Raw genomic sequence first — 17146 nt, 5'->3', positions numbered from 1 at the left:
GTTTGCGAGACCGATCATGGCGACGTTGAACAGCGTGGGAGAGATCACAGCACCTTGTGGTGTGCCCTTGTTGGGAGGGTGGTACACTGAAGTCTGGATCTCTCCCATCTTCAGCTCCGCCGTGCGGTGGCTCAGGAAGCTCTGAACATACTTGTACGTTCGCTCGCCGCAGTTGGTGTTGGCCAGCCCCTCTAGGATTCCTTGGTGGCTGACGTTGTCGAAAGCCCCTTTGATGTCGATTGCTAGGAGGACGTGTTCGCCGCTGCGGGAAACGTTACTGAGGACTTCTTCCTTGATTTGGAGTAGCACATCTTGTGTGGACAGGCCTGCGCGGAAACCGAACATGGTGTCCGGCAGGTGTTTATCTTCCAAGTGTTTCTGTAGTCTTGCGTTGATAACTTTTTCGTACACCTTGCCGAGGCAGGACGTGAGCGATATGGGCCTAAGGTTTTCAATTGCCAATTTCTTGCCCGGTTTGGGGATCATGATTATTCGTGCGTGTTTCCACATCGCCGGCACCGTACCTTGTTCCCAGTGTTGGTTGACAAAGGCCGTGAGCGCGGAGATAGACTTGTCGCTCAGGTTTCTGATCATCGAATTCGTGATCTGGTCCGTGCCCGCCGCTGTGTTACGGGTGGTGGCTGCGATGACCGCTCTCATTTCGTTTTCGGTAATAGGTTCGTCCATTAGCGGGTTGGGTTGTCCGGTGTAGGGTGTTCTACATGCTTGTGTGGGAGTGGGATCTCCATAGCAATTGGTCTTGATGGCATCGATGAGGTCTTGTTGGCTACCTGGGTAGGTGTGTAGTAACCGTTCCAGAGCCCTGTGTCCTTCTCCTTTGGTTTTGGTGGGGTCCAGGATGGCTTTGAGGATGTGCCACGTCTTGGCCGTGTCCAGCGTGCCACCGAAGGAGTCACAGAATCTATACCAGTTCGCGGAGGCGAGTTGCATGGCATATTCTTCTGCTTCCGCTGTTATTTTTGCTATGCGCGTCTTCAGTTTCCTGTTGTATTTCTGTTTTTTCCAGCGGCGGGTAAGGCCCCGTTTGGCATCCCACAGGTGTAGTAAGTGGGGATCCACCTCTGGGGTCTCTTCCGTTCTGGCGATGTCCTTTGTGTGGCGTTGTTTATGTCGACGGAGGTTGTCGCACCAGTCTTCCAGGTTCGTGATTATGTCGGCGTCTTGTTCTTGGGCTTCCCTGATTTTTCGCCAGTCAGTGATTTTAGCTGTGCCGATCTGCCTGCGTAGGCGTCCAGTCTGTAGTGTTATGTTTAATATGTAGTGATCGCTGCCTAGGTTTTCGAGTGTGTTGAGCCATTCGGCTCGCGTGGTTTGAGTGATGAAGGCGAGGTCGGGAGTGGTATCGCGTGTTACGCTGTTCCCTTCCCTCGTCGGTATGGTCGGGTCTGTGATGAGTGTGAGGTGACACTGTTCAATTAGTGTTTGTAGCTGGAGACCTTTCCAATCCTGCCTCTGGTATCCCCACAGCGTGTTCTGAGCGTTGAAGTCGCCTATGATTACCAGGGGACTGTCTTTAGCGAGGCGGAGAGTGTCCCCAAAGAGTTTACCTATGTTTGCCCGCCTTTGGCTGGGGGGGCAATAAATGTTGAGAACAAAGGCGCTCTGTTTCTGGTTGCCTTTGTATATTATTTCGAGAAGTGCATGTAGTATGTCCACGTCGTCTATGGGTTTGTGTTGTATGGTTGTGATGTTTCTGTCTACTAGTGTGGCTACCTTCCACTTGTCGTCTTGACTTGTGTGGTTACCCTGCCACTACGTCCATCCACGTCCACCTGTGCGCGGTTCCATTAAATCGCCGCGCTCTACGCTGCGCGCAACAAAGCATGAATGAGCTCAGTGCATGTAACAGCTGCTGCATGACACTGTAGAAGTGGGTTGCGGACAGACCTGAGCCGCGGTGGCAACGGAGAACTGCGCACAATCAAGTAACTATAATGTATGCGCGGTATATATACGGATCTAGCTGGCATATTATATTGCCTCTAATTCGCGCGCCCTTTGCCGCCTTTTCACATTCGTCGTGCCCCGGCACTAAGCAAGCGCGCTTGCTCACACTTTCCGAGAATCGTGAGCGGCCTCGCCCGCGGCGTTGTTTACGAACGCGCGCGGCGTTGCGCAATTGACCGGAAGCGATCGTGCCTCGCAAGCGAGCTTCTCCGCACTAACTCGGAGTGCCGTGGCAGATGCGGCAGCGCGAAAAGCGAGCTATGTACAGTAGCGTAGCAACAGGGGGGCCGTGGGCCCCGGGTGCAAGGGGCCAGTGGAGGGGGGGGGAGGGCGGTTGTCATATACATCTGAAGACACCCTTTCTGTCGGGGGGGGGGGGGGTGACAGAAGACCTATGGGCCCCGGGTGCCAGACGACCTAGCTACGCCACTGGCTATGTATGTGATGAACCGAGGCACTCGACTTTTGACCAATTCGATTACTAACTAGAGAAAATGAAAGTGGAAGTAAAGACTACTTAGCGCCGGCGAGAACCAATTGAACGCGCAACCTCGACCATGCATGACGCGTGGTGCAATTAATTTTTGCCGGAGACACAGCTGGGTTAGCTGTTACAAGTACTTTGGACGTTCGTATACATTTGTGAAAGTATTTCCTGGCAAATACGCGTTGAAGTTATTCTTTAAAATGCTATAAACCGCGTACACTGGGGTGATTTCGCCGCAACATTTATCTGGCTCCTACTAATTAACTCGAAACTCCTTCTCTACAAAACCTTACTACGATCTAAACTTGAGCATGCGTCGTCAGCATGGGACCCGCAAACAATTCCACTTATAAATGATATTGAATCACTACCAAATCGTTCTCCTTTATTTACTCTAACTGATGCCGTACTATCCTGTTTCAGCCAAATGAACAAAAGTCTCGACCTACCTAATTCACCGCTACGTCGAAAGACATCGCATCTTTCTTTCAAAAAATGTCATTTTAAACCCAATTCTCCGAAACACTATTTTCCTCCCACCAACATGTATATATTATATACGTATTTTCTACTCAACATATTATATCTCAGCCCGCAATGACCACGTGTTCACAGTCGGTATGTGCCTTGCAACCGCACCAACTTATATGCCGATTATTTTATCCCGATAACTAGCACTGAAGTGAACCACCTGCCTGCTTCCGTCGCTTCGATCACTGCATGGCATCACCACGTTCAAGATAGCCATCGACAATGAATACTTTGCCTGCTCTCTGTTGTAATTACTTCTATCTTTTTTTTTCTCTTTTTCCACTCCCCTCTGTAATGTTTCGACCTTGAGAGTAAATAAATAAATAAGCATGCTCCCAACGTTCTCTATAAATAAAATCTTGTTCCCCTTTTAACTGTAAGACTCAAATGTAATTCAGCTCGGCTCAGCGGCTGCTTACATAAGGGAATCATTTCAGCATTCCGCATGCATTTGAGTAGGAGTGGTTCTCTCTCAAAAGTAGAACATGCAAGCACGAATTACGCCCCCCTGGGGTTAAGAGTGGAATACACCCCATATGCATACTCGAGGTCATTTCATGTTGTCCTTTAAAAATTTGAATTCTTTACCATCAATCGCGTAGACTTTCGTTTTGTCTTTCTTGAGATTTGCTTTCAAACATGTATTTCCTATCTATCTATCTGATGTCAAGGGTATATACACTCAAAGTAAAGTTTGCACTATTTGACACTTGACTGTCTCCGCAATGACGGGTTTTCGAAATACACTCTACGAAAAGTCGGCGCCCTTTGGAGCCTATCTGTCCTGAAACAATCATCAAATAATTATGGAGTTTTACGCGCCAAAAACAGTTACTGATTATGAGGCACGCCATAGTGGGGGACTCCGGCAATTTCTACCACCTGGGGTTCTTTAACGTGCACCTAAATCTAAGCACATGGGTGTTTTTCGCATTTCGCTCCATCGAAATATGGCCGCCGTGGCCGGGATTCGATCCCGTAACCTCGTGCTTAGCAGCCCAACACCATAGCCGTGCACCAAGCAACCACGGCGCGTCTCAAACAATCATCGTCATCATCACTCTATCTTGCGTATACAACAACTCTGCCCCTCCCACACTCCCCCTCCCCAGGCATGGAGGACGGAAAATATTTTCCTTCCTGCATGCTCCCAGGTCAGGAACGGCACGTTTACACCCCTTGAGGCATATGTTGTCTCCATCGTATTCTCTCTTGCTCTCGTTTCCTTTCTTGAAAACTCTGCTCTCGCTGCTTTTTTTTTGTCGATAATGCTTCGTCACGCTAATAACGCGCGCGCGCTGTTCGTGACCTGGAACTACCGGACAGTCAGTATCACGGAAAGGCGCGCAAGATAGATGAAAATTGTTGTTTTGGGGACATTTAAGATAAGCTTCAAGTTGGGTGTAAATATTTTTTTTTTTTTAGAGTGCAAGGACTAACAATATTTTGGAAGGGTGTTCCAAAACCGAAACGCTCTCTTGGCTACGTCTCGCAAGTTGTTGAAGCGCAACATGCCTTTCGGTGTCGCTTCTGCTTTCGCTTATGACAAATTAGAAGACGACCGACCAACAAGACCGTATATATACAGCTTCCCTCCTCCCCTGGCTACGCCTTTGCGCCTAGGTGTTGTGCGGCGAAGACGAAACGTAAGGTGGAGTGGAAGGACGGGTGGGCAATAGCAGGGGTGCAGACAGAGAGGGGAGGCTTGGGAGGGGGGGGGCACGGGGGGTACGCCCCCCCCCCACCTCTGAAATTTTATGTACCGGGATACCTGGCATAAAACGACGTGCGACTTTACCCGCATGCCCTCCCCCCCTCCACCTCCCCCCTTCTTTTGAAAAACATTCTCGGCTATGCCTCTTGGAAACATTTTTTTTGTTTTCTTATTTTTTGTTCGCTCACGGGAAAACGTTAACTTAAACAAACGCTTGATGCCGAAGAGCATCATCACGTTTGAGGAAATCAATTAAGTATTAAATTATTTATTTATTCACGCGCATAACCTCGTAGCCAAGATTATACGTTAAAAGGGGATCGAAATTAGACAAAATGTACTCTGATGAGAGAAAATGTCGCCTGGACGTCTCAGAAAGGTCCACCCGTCTTATGGCCCAATGGAGACTTCCGGTGGACTTCCAAGCGACGCCCTAATCGGCAAGGCCCGAAAAAACGCACCATCTCGGACACGATTTGGGATGTGGAATCAATCCACGGGAAATATATTCTGTGAGCCTGCATCAGGTAGGCGACGTGCCAGACGACTGTGCGACTGCTTCCCAGACGGGCGCTCTCTCTAAGTTATCTTAGGTTGTCCTACCAGGGACGTCTCGAGGACGTCACACCCAGGCCTTTCTTTCGGCCCACACGTATTAACAGTCGGCCTTCTCGAGGTTTGGTCATTCAGTCTCCGAAAAGCAGAAACATGTTTTCCGCAACGTTCAAGTTATAAATTAAAGCTATAACAGCTGAAGCGCGTACCTACAGCACAACTTGCGTGTTTTCTGATAGCATTTGCTTTGAAAGCTCTAGTTGGTTGAATACCCCACCTCTACCAGGCGGCAGGTCCTAAAGGCACTTCCAGGCGGCCGGGCGCCCGCCCCTGCGCACGCGCTGTATAACCCGTGTCTGCTGTTTTGCACACGGCAGACTGCATTATATGATATACTGGGTGATCATTTTTAAAGTTTTGCGGAAGTTTTAAATATAGTCAATGGCAGACAACAAAATCTTTGCCCTAGAGCTGCATTATTCAAAGAGGTGGACATTACTAGCTCGAGGAACCGATTGACATATTTAACTAAGTAACTGAAATTGTCTAATTAACTTCATAATGAATTACTTCGTGGCACACATTGCAAGTTACGAATTGTAGCCGGTGATCTTGCAAGACGTATCCACTTGAAATGAATTTCCAAGAGTACACCAGTTTCGATATATTTCCCAAAGTGTGCGAAGAAATACATGCGGCGTTACTTTCGTGCTTCAAAGCATAAAAGAGCATTCTGTTAAAAAATGTAAGTACGTGGCACAACAGAGCACTTTTACGGCGAGTTGGATGGCACATATCTCCAAACTGGCGCCATTTTGCAAATTTATTCCAAGTATATATGTACGCCTTGCAAACTCACCGGCTTCACTTCGTAAATTTTAATATGTAACCCAAAGCAGTCAATTAAAACTTTAATTAGTCATTTTTGTTAATTAGTTGAAGATGTGTTTCGATTTCTCTTGCAAGTAATATCTGTCTCTCTGAACAACCCTGTGCACAAACTAGAATTGTCTTGCAACAGGCAATCTTTAAACATTCCGTAAGGCTTAAAACTGATCACCCCTCTGATGCGCAGCATTCAGTCGCTTCAGCATCTACCACGTGTACTGCACGTGACCGCCGTGACCGCTGAGTATAGTCGCAGTGGACATTAGGCAGCTGTTCTTATTCTGAATTCTACTTGCGTTCTGTTATATTTGTAGAGGAAACAGGGATAACTTCGTTGATTATTTCTTCGTTATCTGTTGCTGTATTACATGACACTTCGTGTTGCAGAGCGACAGTTGCAATAAAGCATTAACTTCCACAGCGACTTTGCACGACACATTACAAGCTTCGAACGCCACAGGTTAGAATCGACAAACATGTGAATTATAATATCCAGACTAAGTTTTACGCCGGTATTCGACATCCGAGTGACGCCCCAATTGCATCTAAAACAAAAAATAGGTCCCAGCTGGGACCTCCTTAGGGGTCTCACTCGGTACCTCTTCAGGATCCCTTTGGTGCATTGGTACGTCCTTATCCCCATCGTCCAAAAAGGATATACATTAGACATCCCTAGCATATCTCTGTGTCTTCTGGGGAACTTCCCCAAACAAGGGTAAAGAAACGTAAGAATTTGTACGGCCGTACAAGGCGATTGTGCACAGAACAGTAATATTACATCTATTATATACCTTTTTTAGAGAATGTTTGTATTCCTCCATACCCATAATGTTTCTGATATATATATTTTTTTCATAGCTAACTTTTTATACATGCTCGCTGCATATTTTTTTTAAATATTGAACGTTCATAATTGATCATCTGATTGATTTCGCCAGGCTCGCATCTCTAGTTCTTCTTTTCTTTTTTTTTAATTATCTAACAGGGCAATTGAACAAGTGCATGAAGAAAGAGGGAGCAAGGTGGGAGAATTCTTCAAGGTTTAACGTGGTCTGCGGGGATAAACGCGCAGCTCATGCTAATGATCCGCAAGATACAATATATTAAAAGTCATTTAAAAGAAGTTTATTGGAAATTTATTGTTCCTTCCTCAAGCTGATGTGTACGGTTTGGCCGGCAATGCGGTTACGAATGTTGCATGCTTAGAACGTAAAAAAATCACTTCGAGCACTTCTATGCCCCCGCCCCATTACGCCATTTTCTAATTCGCAACTCATAACTTAGTTGATTTAATTTCCACAAAAATACAGATATAAATTCCCGTGTTTTACGTTTTGGCCGAAGCAAGCATAATAATCATGCCTTTTCGTATACGTGCTCCTTTATTTTTTTCTAAACAACGTGCATACCGGGCCTAAAGACAATTCTGTTTGAAATCGCGCGCGCGCGCGCGCGCGCACGCACACACACACACACACACACACACACACACACACACACACACACACACACACACACACACACACACACACACACACACACACACACACACACACACACACACACACATTGCAGAGAAAAGAGGCTTCTAATCTCTATATAATGATTAACAGAAACAGAAAGTGCGAATATACAACTGCATATGTATGATGCGCGGTGAACGGTAGAGTTTTACGCTGTGTTGTTTACTCATGCCTACGTGATCAAGTGAACATGTGTGTTTCGTTTATTTATTTATTTTTGAATAAGAAGGTTTAGTATCGATCGAATACGTACGAGAAATAACGAAGACAAAGAAATAAAGGACTGGTAGGTAGCTCTCTCTCTCTCTCTCTCTTTTATATACAGCTGAAACAGCGACGACGACAGCCCCGTCGATGACACAAAAGAGTGTGTGCTCCGATCGCTGGCTTAATTCATCATTTAGTGCCTTTTGCTGTTGTTGTGCTGCTGCACGAGGTCACTACATATAAATGTATATATAGCTTGATCAGAAATAATAAAATAATTGGAATATTATGCTCCACTTCTGGCGCGCTCGGACGCAACGCCCACTCTATCCAGGATAAGAGCATCCATGGGGCAGCTGCATCCACCGAGGCCTCCGCGGAATGTGTGCCGGTCGCACGTCTACTGAGTCGGCCTTTCTCGCGAACTCCAAGAATCGGCCACCGACGCGTACGCCAATCCACACAGTTTAGCGCGCCGTCGCGTGCTCACCGCTCACGTGTGCCAGCTAGCTGTATCGTCATCCCACCCACGATCGCGCACCTCGCTTCGCTGCGCTCCATCGCATATAGTTGTGGAAGAGGCCTCATCTGCTCGCCCACGCGCGCCACGTCGTCACCTGATGGACCCGGCTGCTTTGGCCGAAGGCAATTGCGCGCACACGCTCACGACGAGTTCGCGGGCGCCTTTGCGAAACTGATGCCGAGAGGCAGGCTTTTCAAGAGGCAGCCTCTCCGTAGCCAGTGACGAAAACTAATCGCACATGTTTACAAGTAATCGTATTCTTGCAGGGGCTCGAAATATATACTTCACCGTATACCAACCTGTTGGCGTGTCGAAAGAAAGGTGATCGTCGTCACACGAGTCGCGCATTTGTGGCCCGTTTGGATAAGCCGAACACGTGAAGCTTCAAAACTACGACTACGCGCCCGAGTCAGTAAACTTGGATGTGCGTGCGTACTATATCTCGGGGTCGGCGTCGCGTAAAGCGCATCAAAGGGTTGCGCGCGCGGCGCAGTTGCGAGCAGCAGCCGCCACCGAGTTGGGCGTGCCGCCGAAACCGAAACCGCCGCCGCGGCCCGCTACCGGTTTGCGCTCTCCTGCGCGGTGCCCTTTTGCGCAAGACCAGGGGGGAGCGCGGCCACGGCGGTGGGACCTCTACCCGCGGCTACCCCCCCTTCGCCGCCGCATAATCACCGGCGCGTGTACGGCGGCCACTACTCGGCCACCCAACACACCTGCGCGTCGGCTTTCTTCTTCCTTTTTCTGCCGTATTCGGACTGGGTAATGGCGGCCGGAGAAGGAAGAGCGCGCGCCAGCCTCCCGATTGGCCGCGCTGGGTCACGTGGCATTCGTTCGAACCCGCTCACGGGCCCTTTGAAAATTTCTCCCGATGACGGCGGCGGGTGGTGGAAAGATGGCCGTGCGCTGAGGGGCTAGCCAGCTGAGCTGCAGCCAGCGACCACCACCGTCGGCGGTTGACAGGCCGCCCCAAATTACTGGCTTCGCGTGGGCTGCGTCGCGCGGCCGCCGTGACGGGAGGGAAAAGGGAAAATCGGCCGCGACCGCCGCCCCTTGGAGTTTCGGACCCGTGCCAGGGGTGATGCGCTCCCGGGCAGCCGCCGTCAGCTGAGCGCAGCAGTACCAGTGCGACCCCGTCGTCGCCACCGCTGTGACGACGGCTAGCTCCCGAGCGCCATGGAGGACATCAAGAGTGACGCGGTACTCCACATCGCCGAGATCATAACGGGTGAGTCGGACAGCTGGCCGCTCGGGCGCGTCAAACTTGGCGGCGCTTGTGACGCGGGGAGAGATAGGCGACTCGCGCACGCCCATCGGCCCGCGGACCGTTTTGGGACGGCGGTGCCGCTCGGGTTTCGCGGGTCGCGCCGCGCTGGCCGCATTGGCCGATGGCCGCGCACGCCAACGCGGGGTCGTTCCGCAGGCTGCGCCGCGTGGACACGGCGTCGGTCGCGACGGAAAGCCGCCGCGTTGCTGGCCGAGACAGCCAGCGATCGGCGGAGTGACATTCACACAGGCGCCTTCTGCTGCACGCGCTCACGTTGCTCTTCCTGGAGGCGTGCCGTTTTCTCGGCAGCAGGCACTCCCGGGGCAAATCGTTCGCATCCTCGAGCTTTGGCTCAGCGGGAGGTAGCGCTGGATTGGCGTCGCGTAGTTCTGAAAAAAGGAGAAGAAAAAGAACGGCTACTAATCGTGCACGATCGGCGATGCGCGGCGGTGCACCGCATCGGGGCAGGTAGTACGTGGCGGGAGCTCGCTGAATGACACCGCGATCGCGGAGCGTGCACGGCTTTGCGCGAAGGCCGTCGCGGTTGGAAGACTGAACGGGGCCCCGCGCGCTTGAGCGGCGCTTTTGCTGTCTGGCGCTTGTTATGTCACGGATACGTAGTTTCGGCAGAGCCGACGGCGTGAAGTCGACTTATACGTGTAGGTAGCTGATTCTTGCCGTTGTAAATGAGAGACCTTTTACGGAGTTCACATCATCTGTCGTTGCACATATGCAGTGATCCAATTAGCAGTTAGCACAAACACGATTTTAGTTTCGTTTTACTGGTCATGTTTGGTCGGCTGGTAGGTTGTTTGGTTGACAACTCAAAAGCCTTGGCGATCGCGCTGAATCTTGAGAAGGTAATGTCCTTCCTTACTTTCGGCCAGTAGTGCGTACTGCTTTAAAAGGTTGATATTAATTCACATGCAATGTATACACGCCGCAAGGCAGTAACGTACGCACAGACAGGAAATAAGGTGTAGATATGGAGTTGTTTTAAATTATGGAGTTTTACGTGTCAAGACCGCTTTCTGATTATGAGGCACGCCGCGTAGTGAAGGACTCCGGAAATTTTGACCACCTGGGGTTCTTTAACGTGCACCTAAATCTAAGTACACGGCCGGGTGTTTTCGCATTTCACCCCCATCGAAATGCGGCCGCCGTGGCCGGGATTCGATCCCGCGACCTCGTGCTCAGCGGCCCAACACCATATATCCACTGAGCAACCACGGCGGAGGTGGTCCACTCGAGGAGGCGGACATTATTTGAAAAAAAAAAGAAAAAGAAATAAAATGCACAGTTGACGAATCAACGAAAATTCACTAATTATAGATTTTCAATGAATTATCTTATGGCATACATTGCAATTTACAAATTATAGCGGGTGACACTGTGAGGCAGATCAACTTGAAGAGAATTGTGTGGGCGACACCATTTACGAGATGTGTGCCGTCAAACTTGTGGTAAAAATGCACTATCGTTCCACTTGCTTTCTTAATAAAACCTAATTTTATGCATTGACGCACACAAGTAACTGGGATACCTATGTATTTCTCTGGAAGTTTGGGAATTAATATCTCGAAACTGGTGTCATCCTGCAAATTTATTCCAAGTGCCTTGCAACTCCCCTGCTAGAATTCGTAAATTGCAATATGTGCCATAAGGTAATTAGTTACAAACTTACTTAGTCGACTATGCATTTCAATTTTTTTTTGCAAGTAATGACCGCCTCTTCGAGTAGACAAGTTCATGGACTATAATTCTGCCACAGTCAATTGAAAAAAAAATTTGCTAATGTTCGTTCGAACACTCAATATTGTCCTTCCTTATATACATGGAAGTGCTGCTAAAACAGCACAGATGCATCCCGCACTTAGCAGACGTTTCTACCACCACCAACAGTAATACCAGAAACAGTAATTTGAACTGCACTCTAAACTTCACCCATTATTCTCTTTTTAGTCTATGTCACTCATCACTTACTTGGTTGAGGCAGGAAGTGGGAAGCTGCATTTGGCCAGCTTGGAGTTTTGGGGTTTGTCATTTTCCTCATGATTGTGGGTGACTGGCATTTCTCTATTGAAAGCCTTCTGTACTGCTTGCTGCCGCAAGGCAAATCCCCGGCGCCATGACTTCCTGCTTCTACCAAGTCTGCAAAAGAGAGCAATGAGACCTGTAGTTGAAGCGAACTATGGAGATCGTGCACATAAAATTATTATTGAATATGTCATTATTTGCATGTACTTTCTTTTTTAATACAGATTAATATATTCACTGAGATTCTGTATGCCTGTTGTGTATCTGAACATCCCAAGGCTCCTTCCAAAGTGACATGCAAATCATGTTCCCACGACAAAAGAGACAAATAAATGGTTACTTCCATGTGCTAAAGACAAGCATATCAAACAGAACCTGCAATTTACACTGCCTGCTTAGTTAAATAAATATGATGCACTAGCCCATGAAGTTAACCTTTCTATCATCTAGCACACATGACACAACGTTAAGTACTCGGGCATAAAAGATGCATAGCAAAAGTGCGCACAAGAGAAAACAAATACTGTGAACAAATCAAATGTGAGAAAACAATATTACTGGATACCTTTAATAAGATTTAGCTTAGAGCAAACAGTAGGAAAAGTATTAATATTTCGTTACATCATGCTGACACACATATAGTACCTGCGTGCTGTCACTGCTTGATGCTAGTCTGTACTTGTTTTATGGCTACTTTCCTGTAGCATTTAAATGGCTTGCATCATGTAAGTTGTGCTGGCAGAGGCTGTAGGCCTTTAATGCAGGAAACATTCATTATACTCTTGTAAACTTGCAGGACTTCCCTTTGGCCAAAAGACAATGCAGGCTGTTTACGAATGCTTGATTGTTAATGCAAAAGTAGGGACAGCGAGGCGAGTTGGTATGGTAACTTAATTATAAAACAGTGCCAGGGACACAGACAGCGGAAAGCAGTGTTTATGCAGCTGTCTTCTGCTAATGCACTTTTTTCTGTGTTAGTGACACACAACAAGGAAATGTTTAAAAGTTCACTGACTGATGTTCAGCTGCCAACTGGCACCTATGTACTAAACCACGTACTGCTTCTGCAACCGGGAGCGGAGGTCTGAGGAATCAGATTTGCGTCTTCATATGTTTAATCTTGCTTGAACAAAGTGCTTTTGAGTGTGAGAATTTTCAAGTTAGCCTTGTGCTTTCACCGCGAGTGTGGTGAAGTGCTCAATGTGTGTTGTGTGCAGCAAACTACTGCTTAAGTAGAATGGCAAAAGTTCGATTTAGAAGACGGACAAATGAATGGTGATGAGTGTAGGCTGAGCCTATCACATCGTTTTGTAGAATGGGGTTGTCAATACCTCACATGCATAACACATCATGTTATGTAATTCCTGGTGACTTTTATGCTATATGGGCAAGGAATAAATTGGTTTCTATCAACAAGTTACAGAGCCGTTAAGAGGACTGTCAAAACTGAATTTTAGTGACCATTTTTTTCTGTGTTTTCATCAGAAGACTTACCAAAAGTATCTGACTACAGCAGTTACTCTGACAAGTCTCTTGAAGAATGTTCTTTCTGTAGAATTTCTTGCAGTAAGCGTTGCGATGCCTTGCAACAATGATGTTTTTCAAGGCTATGGGACATTGCAAAAACTAACATAGCTTTTGTAACATTAAAAGTGTTCCGTGCGAAATATGTTTGCAACCTTATATGTTGCCACAATAAATTCTGTGTTAAAAACACAAATTTTTCCTTTCTTGGAACATTCTTATGCAAGCCAGCACCAGCTACTTGCTGGATGCTGGTGCTACTGACTGGTGGAGAAAGTATTCATGATGAGTCAGTGCAAAGATAAGTCTTCGAGATAGGTTGAGGCAATGAAGCAAGTAATAATCTTTGAGAGAGTCAGCAGGGGATGAAAGGTTCCGAGGATATTGAGGAAAGCAGGAAGGGGGAGAAGGAAAAATGCTGATTGATTAAAAAATGGAGGCGCAAAAGCAATGTGCGTTAGGGCTATGAGAGGTGCTGCTGTGTATTGCTTATTCTTGGAACAGCGCAGAAAGATGGGATGTGGAGAAGTAGAATACAAGACAGTACTGATTATTAACTGCATTTTTATAGGAGGGGAAACTATATGCTAATAGCCTCGTGCACGACCGATGGCAGTGCTGAGAACGACGGTCCGTTGATGTCAGACGGGGGACTCGCCTTTGTCGTCTGCTTCACTCCCACTAAAATAGCTTCATTTCCATGTGTTTGCTTGCGCTCTGACTGCATCATCGTTTAGCATGGTGCTTTCCTATTGCTATCTGTATTTCTTGCTGGTGTACAGCACGCTGTACAGCCAGACGCAGTATTGCAGCGCAGATTTATAAGTGCCAGTATTAGGACATCAAATGTTATAGTATATTTAATGTATCTTTTGTAACCACCCGATATGTTGGCTCAGTGGTTATGGCATTGCACTGCCAAGTTTGGGGTTGCTGATTCGACACGGGCTGCATTTCAATGGAGGCGAAATGAAAAAATGCCTGTCTGTAGTTTGATTCACGTTGAAGAAACGCAGGTGGTCGAAATTCATCCGCAGTCCTCCAGTGCATTGTGCCTAATAATTATACCATGGTGGTTTTGCCATGTAAATTCCCAGAATCTAACTTTTTTTTGTAAAGAAACATTTTTTATATAATTACAGCTCTTGTGGGCAGGAACAGTCATAAAACTTGTGATTCAGTCATAAAACATAGTGCCTAGTGAGTAAATGAGAGGCTACACACATTTGGAAGCGAAGCTCGGTTGCAGGGCTCATTCACAAAATGTCGCGTTGTCTAAGCAGCATTGTAGTTGAATACAAATTTTAGATTTCGCACATAATTGTCACTTAGTGTTGCAAACATGAAACTTTTTCTGACAAGAAAAATATAATTTTACTGACAAGCAGTTTATCTCGAACATTAGATCCACAATGGTATATCAGTTTTGCAGTCTTGAAGCATGCTTTATGCTATTTGCTTGCAAATAAACCGCATTAGGACTTCTTAACACAAAGCTTATGCTTTTTCAGGTTAGCATAAGACATTTTCTGTTCAATGCACTTTCAGGCTACTGGCAACAATTCCAAAAGCATCACTTCATCAGCTTTATAAAAATATCATGCCATAAAGAGAAAGAAAACGCTGGAAAGCCTGTCAACATTTTGTTGTGCCATTGTGTGCGTGTTAATATGGTGCATGTTTTGCACTCCAGGTACTTGTTTGGTCAAACCTAGCAAACCTATGCTCCTCAACGGTAGTCTAAGCGAAAATTGCCACTTGTTTTTGTTGCGCAATGGCACTAATTCTTGTTGATGGAGGAACCTCAGCTGTGCAATGTGCTTGCTTCCTGTGGCAGGAGCAAAGAAGCAGAGGGTTACGCTGAACCGACTAACATGCAGAGGCGAGTTGTGTCGGGGTGAAAGTAACCAAGCTTAAATAATATATTGCAAAGGTCATCCCTACAGTGCAAGACTACGTAACTTTGTTTTTCCTACTAAATTGGTCCGCCCTTGCATAAGATATTCCAGACTGCATATTGCTGCAATGCCACTAAAGCAGTGCATGCATTAATGCACCACAGCTACCATGCAGTTTACGGAGAATGGCATCAAACGTCTTTTGTGATATGCTTAATGCGCTGGGAAGCAACAAAATTAGAATGTCTGCGGCCAACAGAGCAGGCGACTGAACACGCAGCACACGCTGTACAGCCAGACACAGTATTGCAGCGCAGATGCAGTAACTGAAGGCCAAATGCTGCAGTTCGTCAGCAAAAAGGGCTGACAAGTCATTATGAGCGCGCCACGACAACGGAACTGCAATGACGAAAGACCACAGCTGTACACGCACGTATACACACTGACGACTAGCAGACGACGCCAGGAGCAATCTACCTGAAGCACGGTCACGACTGCGACTCCGCCCACTTTTGCGGGGAATAGTGTCCTAGAACATTCCGTATTTACTGTTCTATAGACCTGCTGACTTACATTTTTAAATACTTGAGTAGAGCACACGGCCGACAGCTTCAAGTTGCCTCCACGTAGCGAACACATGCGTGGCACTGCAGCGGATTCCTCCCACTTACGTCACATGTGGGAGTGTGCCACTCAGAGAAGCAACAAGGAAATAAAGTACGCTATAGAAGAGCATAAGCAGGTGTCTAGGGATCATCGAGAAGTAAAAAAGTTGGGATTACATGAAGAAGAGGTGCTCCTTAAATAGAACGAATACTGAGAAAAGAAAACGGCGGTGAGTGAGCTCGTGCAAGAGAAAAATTAAGTACACAAGTGAACGTTGGGTGCATAAAATTTGCGAAAGAGACAAAGGTGCACCAAAAAGATTCTGGAGCTATATAAGAGCGCTCGGAGCTCCAACTAAAAATTTGCAAATGGTTATAAGGCACAAAGACGGTAATGTCTGCGAAAGAGACAATGCGCTGCGTTACATCACAGATGTTATTAGGGATAACTTCGGCACGAAAGAAAGCATGGTTCAGACTCAAAGAGGTCTAGCAACAGAAGCCTGAGAGATCAAAATTTAGCATAGAAAGCTTTTATTGGAAAGATGCAGAAGGAAATGTCCCTAATAACACGGCAGCAGGACCCGATGAAATCCCAATACAGCTAATCAAATACCTTGGTCCAAAGAGCAAGGCACTGCTGAACAATGCCATAGAGCCAGTGATTGGAATCAAGAAAATACTGATTCAGTGGCGTGAAAGCAAGGTGAACCTCATCTACACTAACAAAGGTGATAAGGATAAGACGAGCTCATGCAGGCCTGCTGAGGGAGATGTAGGCACCCAAGTACTAGTTTTATGGGAAAGCTGAAAAGGTCATGAAGTAGTGAGACTTCACCAAGGACTGAAGCAAGGATGTCCTATGTTTCCATTGTTGTTCATGCTTGATGTTAAAGGCATAAAAAGACGACTGGAAAACAGCGAATTAGGGTTTGATCGATCCTACATGCATAATGGACAAATAGTGCAACAGAAGCTTCCCGGATCAATGTATGAGGATGACATAGTGCTAGTAGCAAACAATAAAAGTGATTTACAGACAGTTGCGAATATCTGTGGCAACACAGCGACAAATCTAGGTCTCAAGTTTAGCATAGAGAAATCGGGAATTATGGTATTTCATGAAGAGACGAGTAATTATTTGGTGTCAGTTCAACAGCAACTCATACCGACAGTCAAGCAATATAAATACCTCAGCATATACATCAACGAAGGAGACATACTCAGGCACCCACCAAGAGAATATAAAAATAAAGGGGAAGCGGAATGCTGCAATAATGAAACACAGAGCACTGTGGGGCGACAATAAGTATGAGGTGGTGCACGGAATCTGCAAAGGAATAATGGTGCCAGCGCTAACATTCACGAATGCCATTCTATGCTTAAAATCAGATATCTTGTTGGGGTTGGAAGTTAACCAAA

At 46.8% G+C, this 17146-nt stretch overlaps 1 protein-coding gene across 1 annotated transcript in view; it reads left to right on the top strand.

The window, feature by feature from the left end:
• Positions 1-9213: 9213 nt before the first annotated feature.
• Cdc14 (cell division cycle protein 14) overlaps positions 9214-17146 on the top strand; it is a 42052-nt gene continuing 34119 nt past the window's right edge. Inside the window, exon 1 of the mRNA XM_065426108.2 lies at positions 9214-9621. Coding sequence (XP_065282180.1) covers positions 9570-9621 — 52 coding nt within the window. The 5' untranslated portion in view covers positions 9214-9569. The remainder of the gene's footprint in view (positions 9622-17146) is intronic.

This window comes from Dermacentor albipictus, chromosome 9 (genome assembly GCF_038994185.2).
Source record: "Dermacentor albipictus isolate Rhodes 1998 colony chromosome 9, USDA_Dalb.pri_finalv2, whole genome shotgun sequence".
NCBI classification, from domain to species: domain Eukaryota; kingdom Metazoa; phylum Arthropoda; class Arachnida; order Ixodida; family Ixodidae; genus Dermacentor; species Dermacentor albipictus.
Note: the sequence above shows the minus strand (reverse complement) of the source record. Positions and strands in the feature narration are given on the sequence as shown.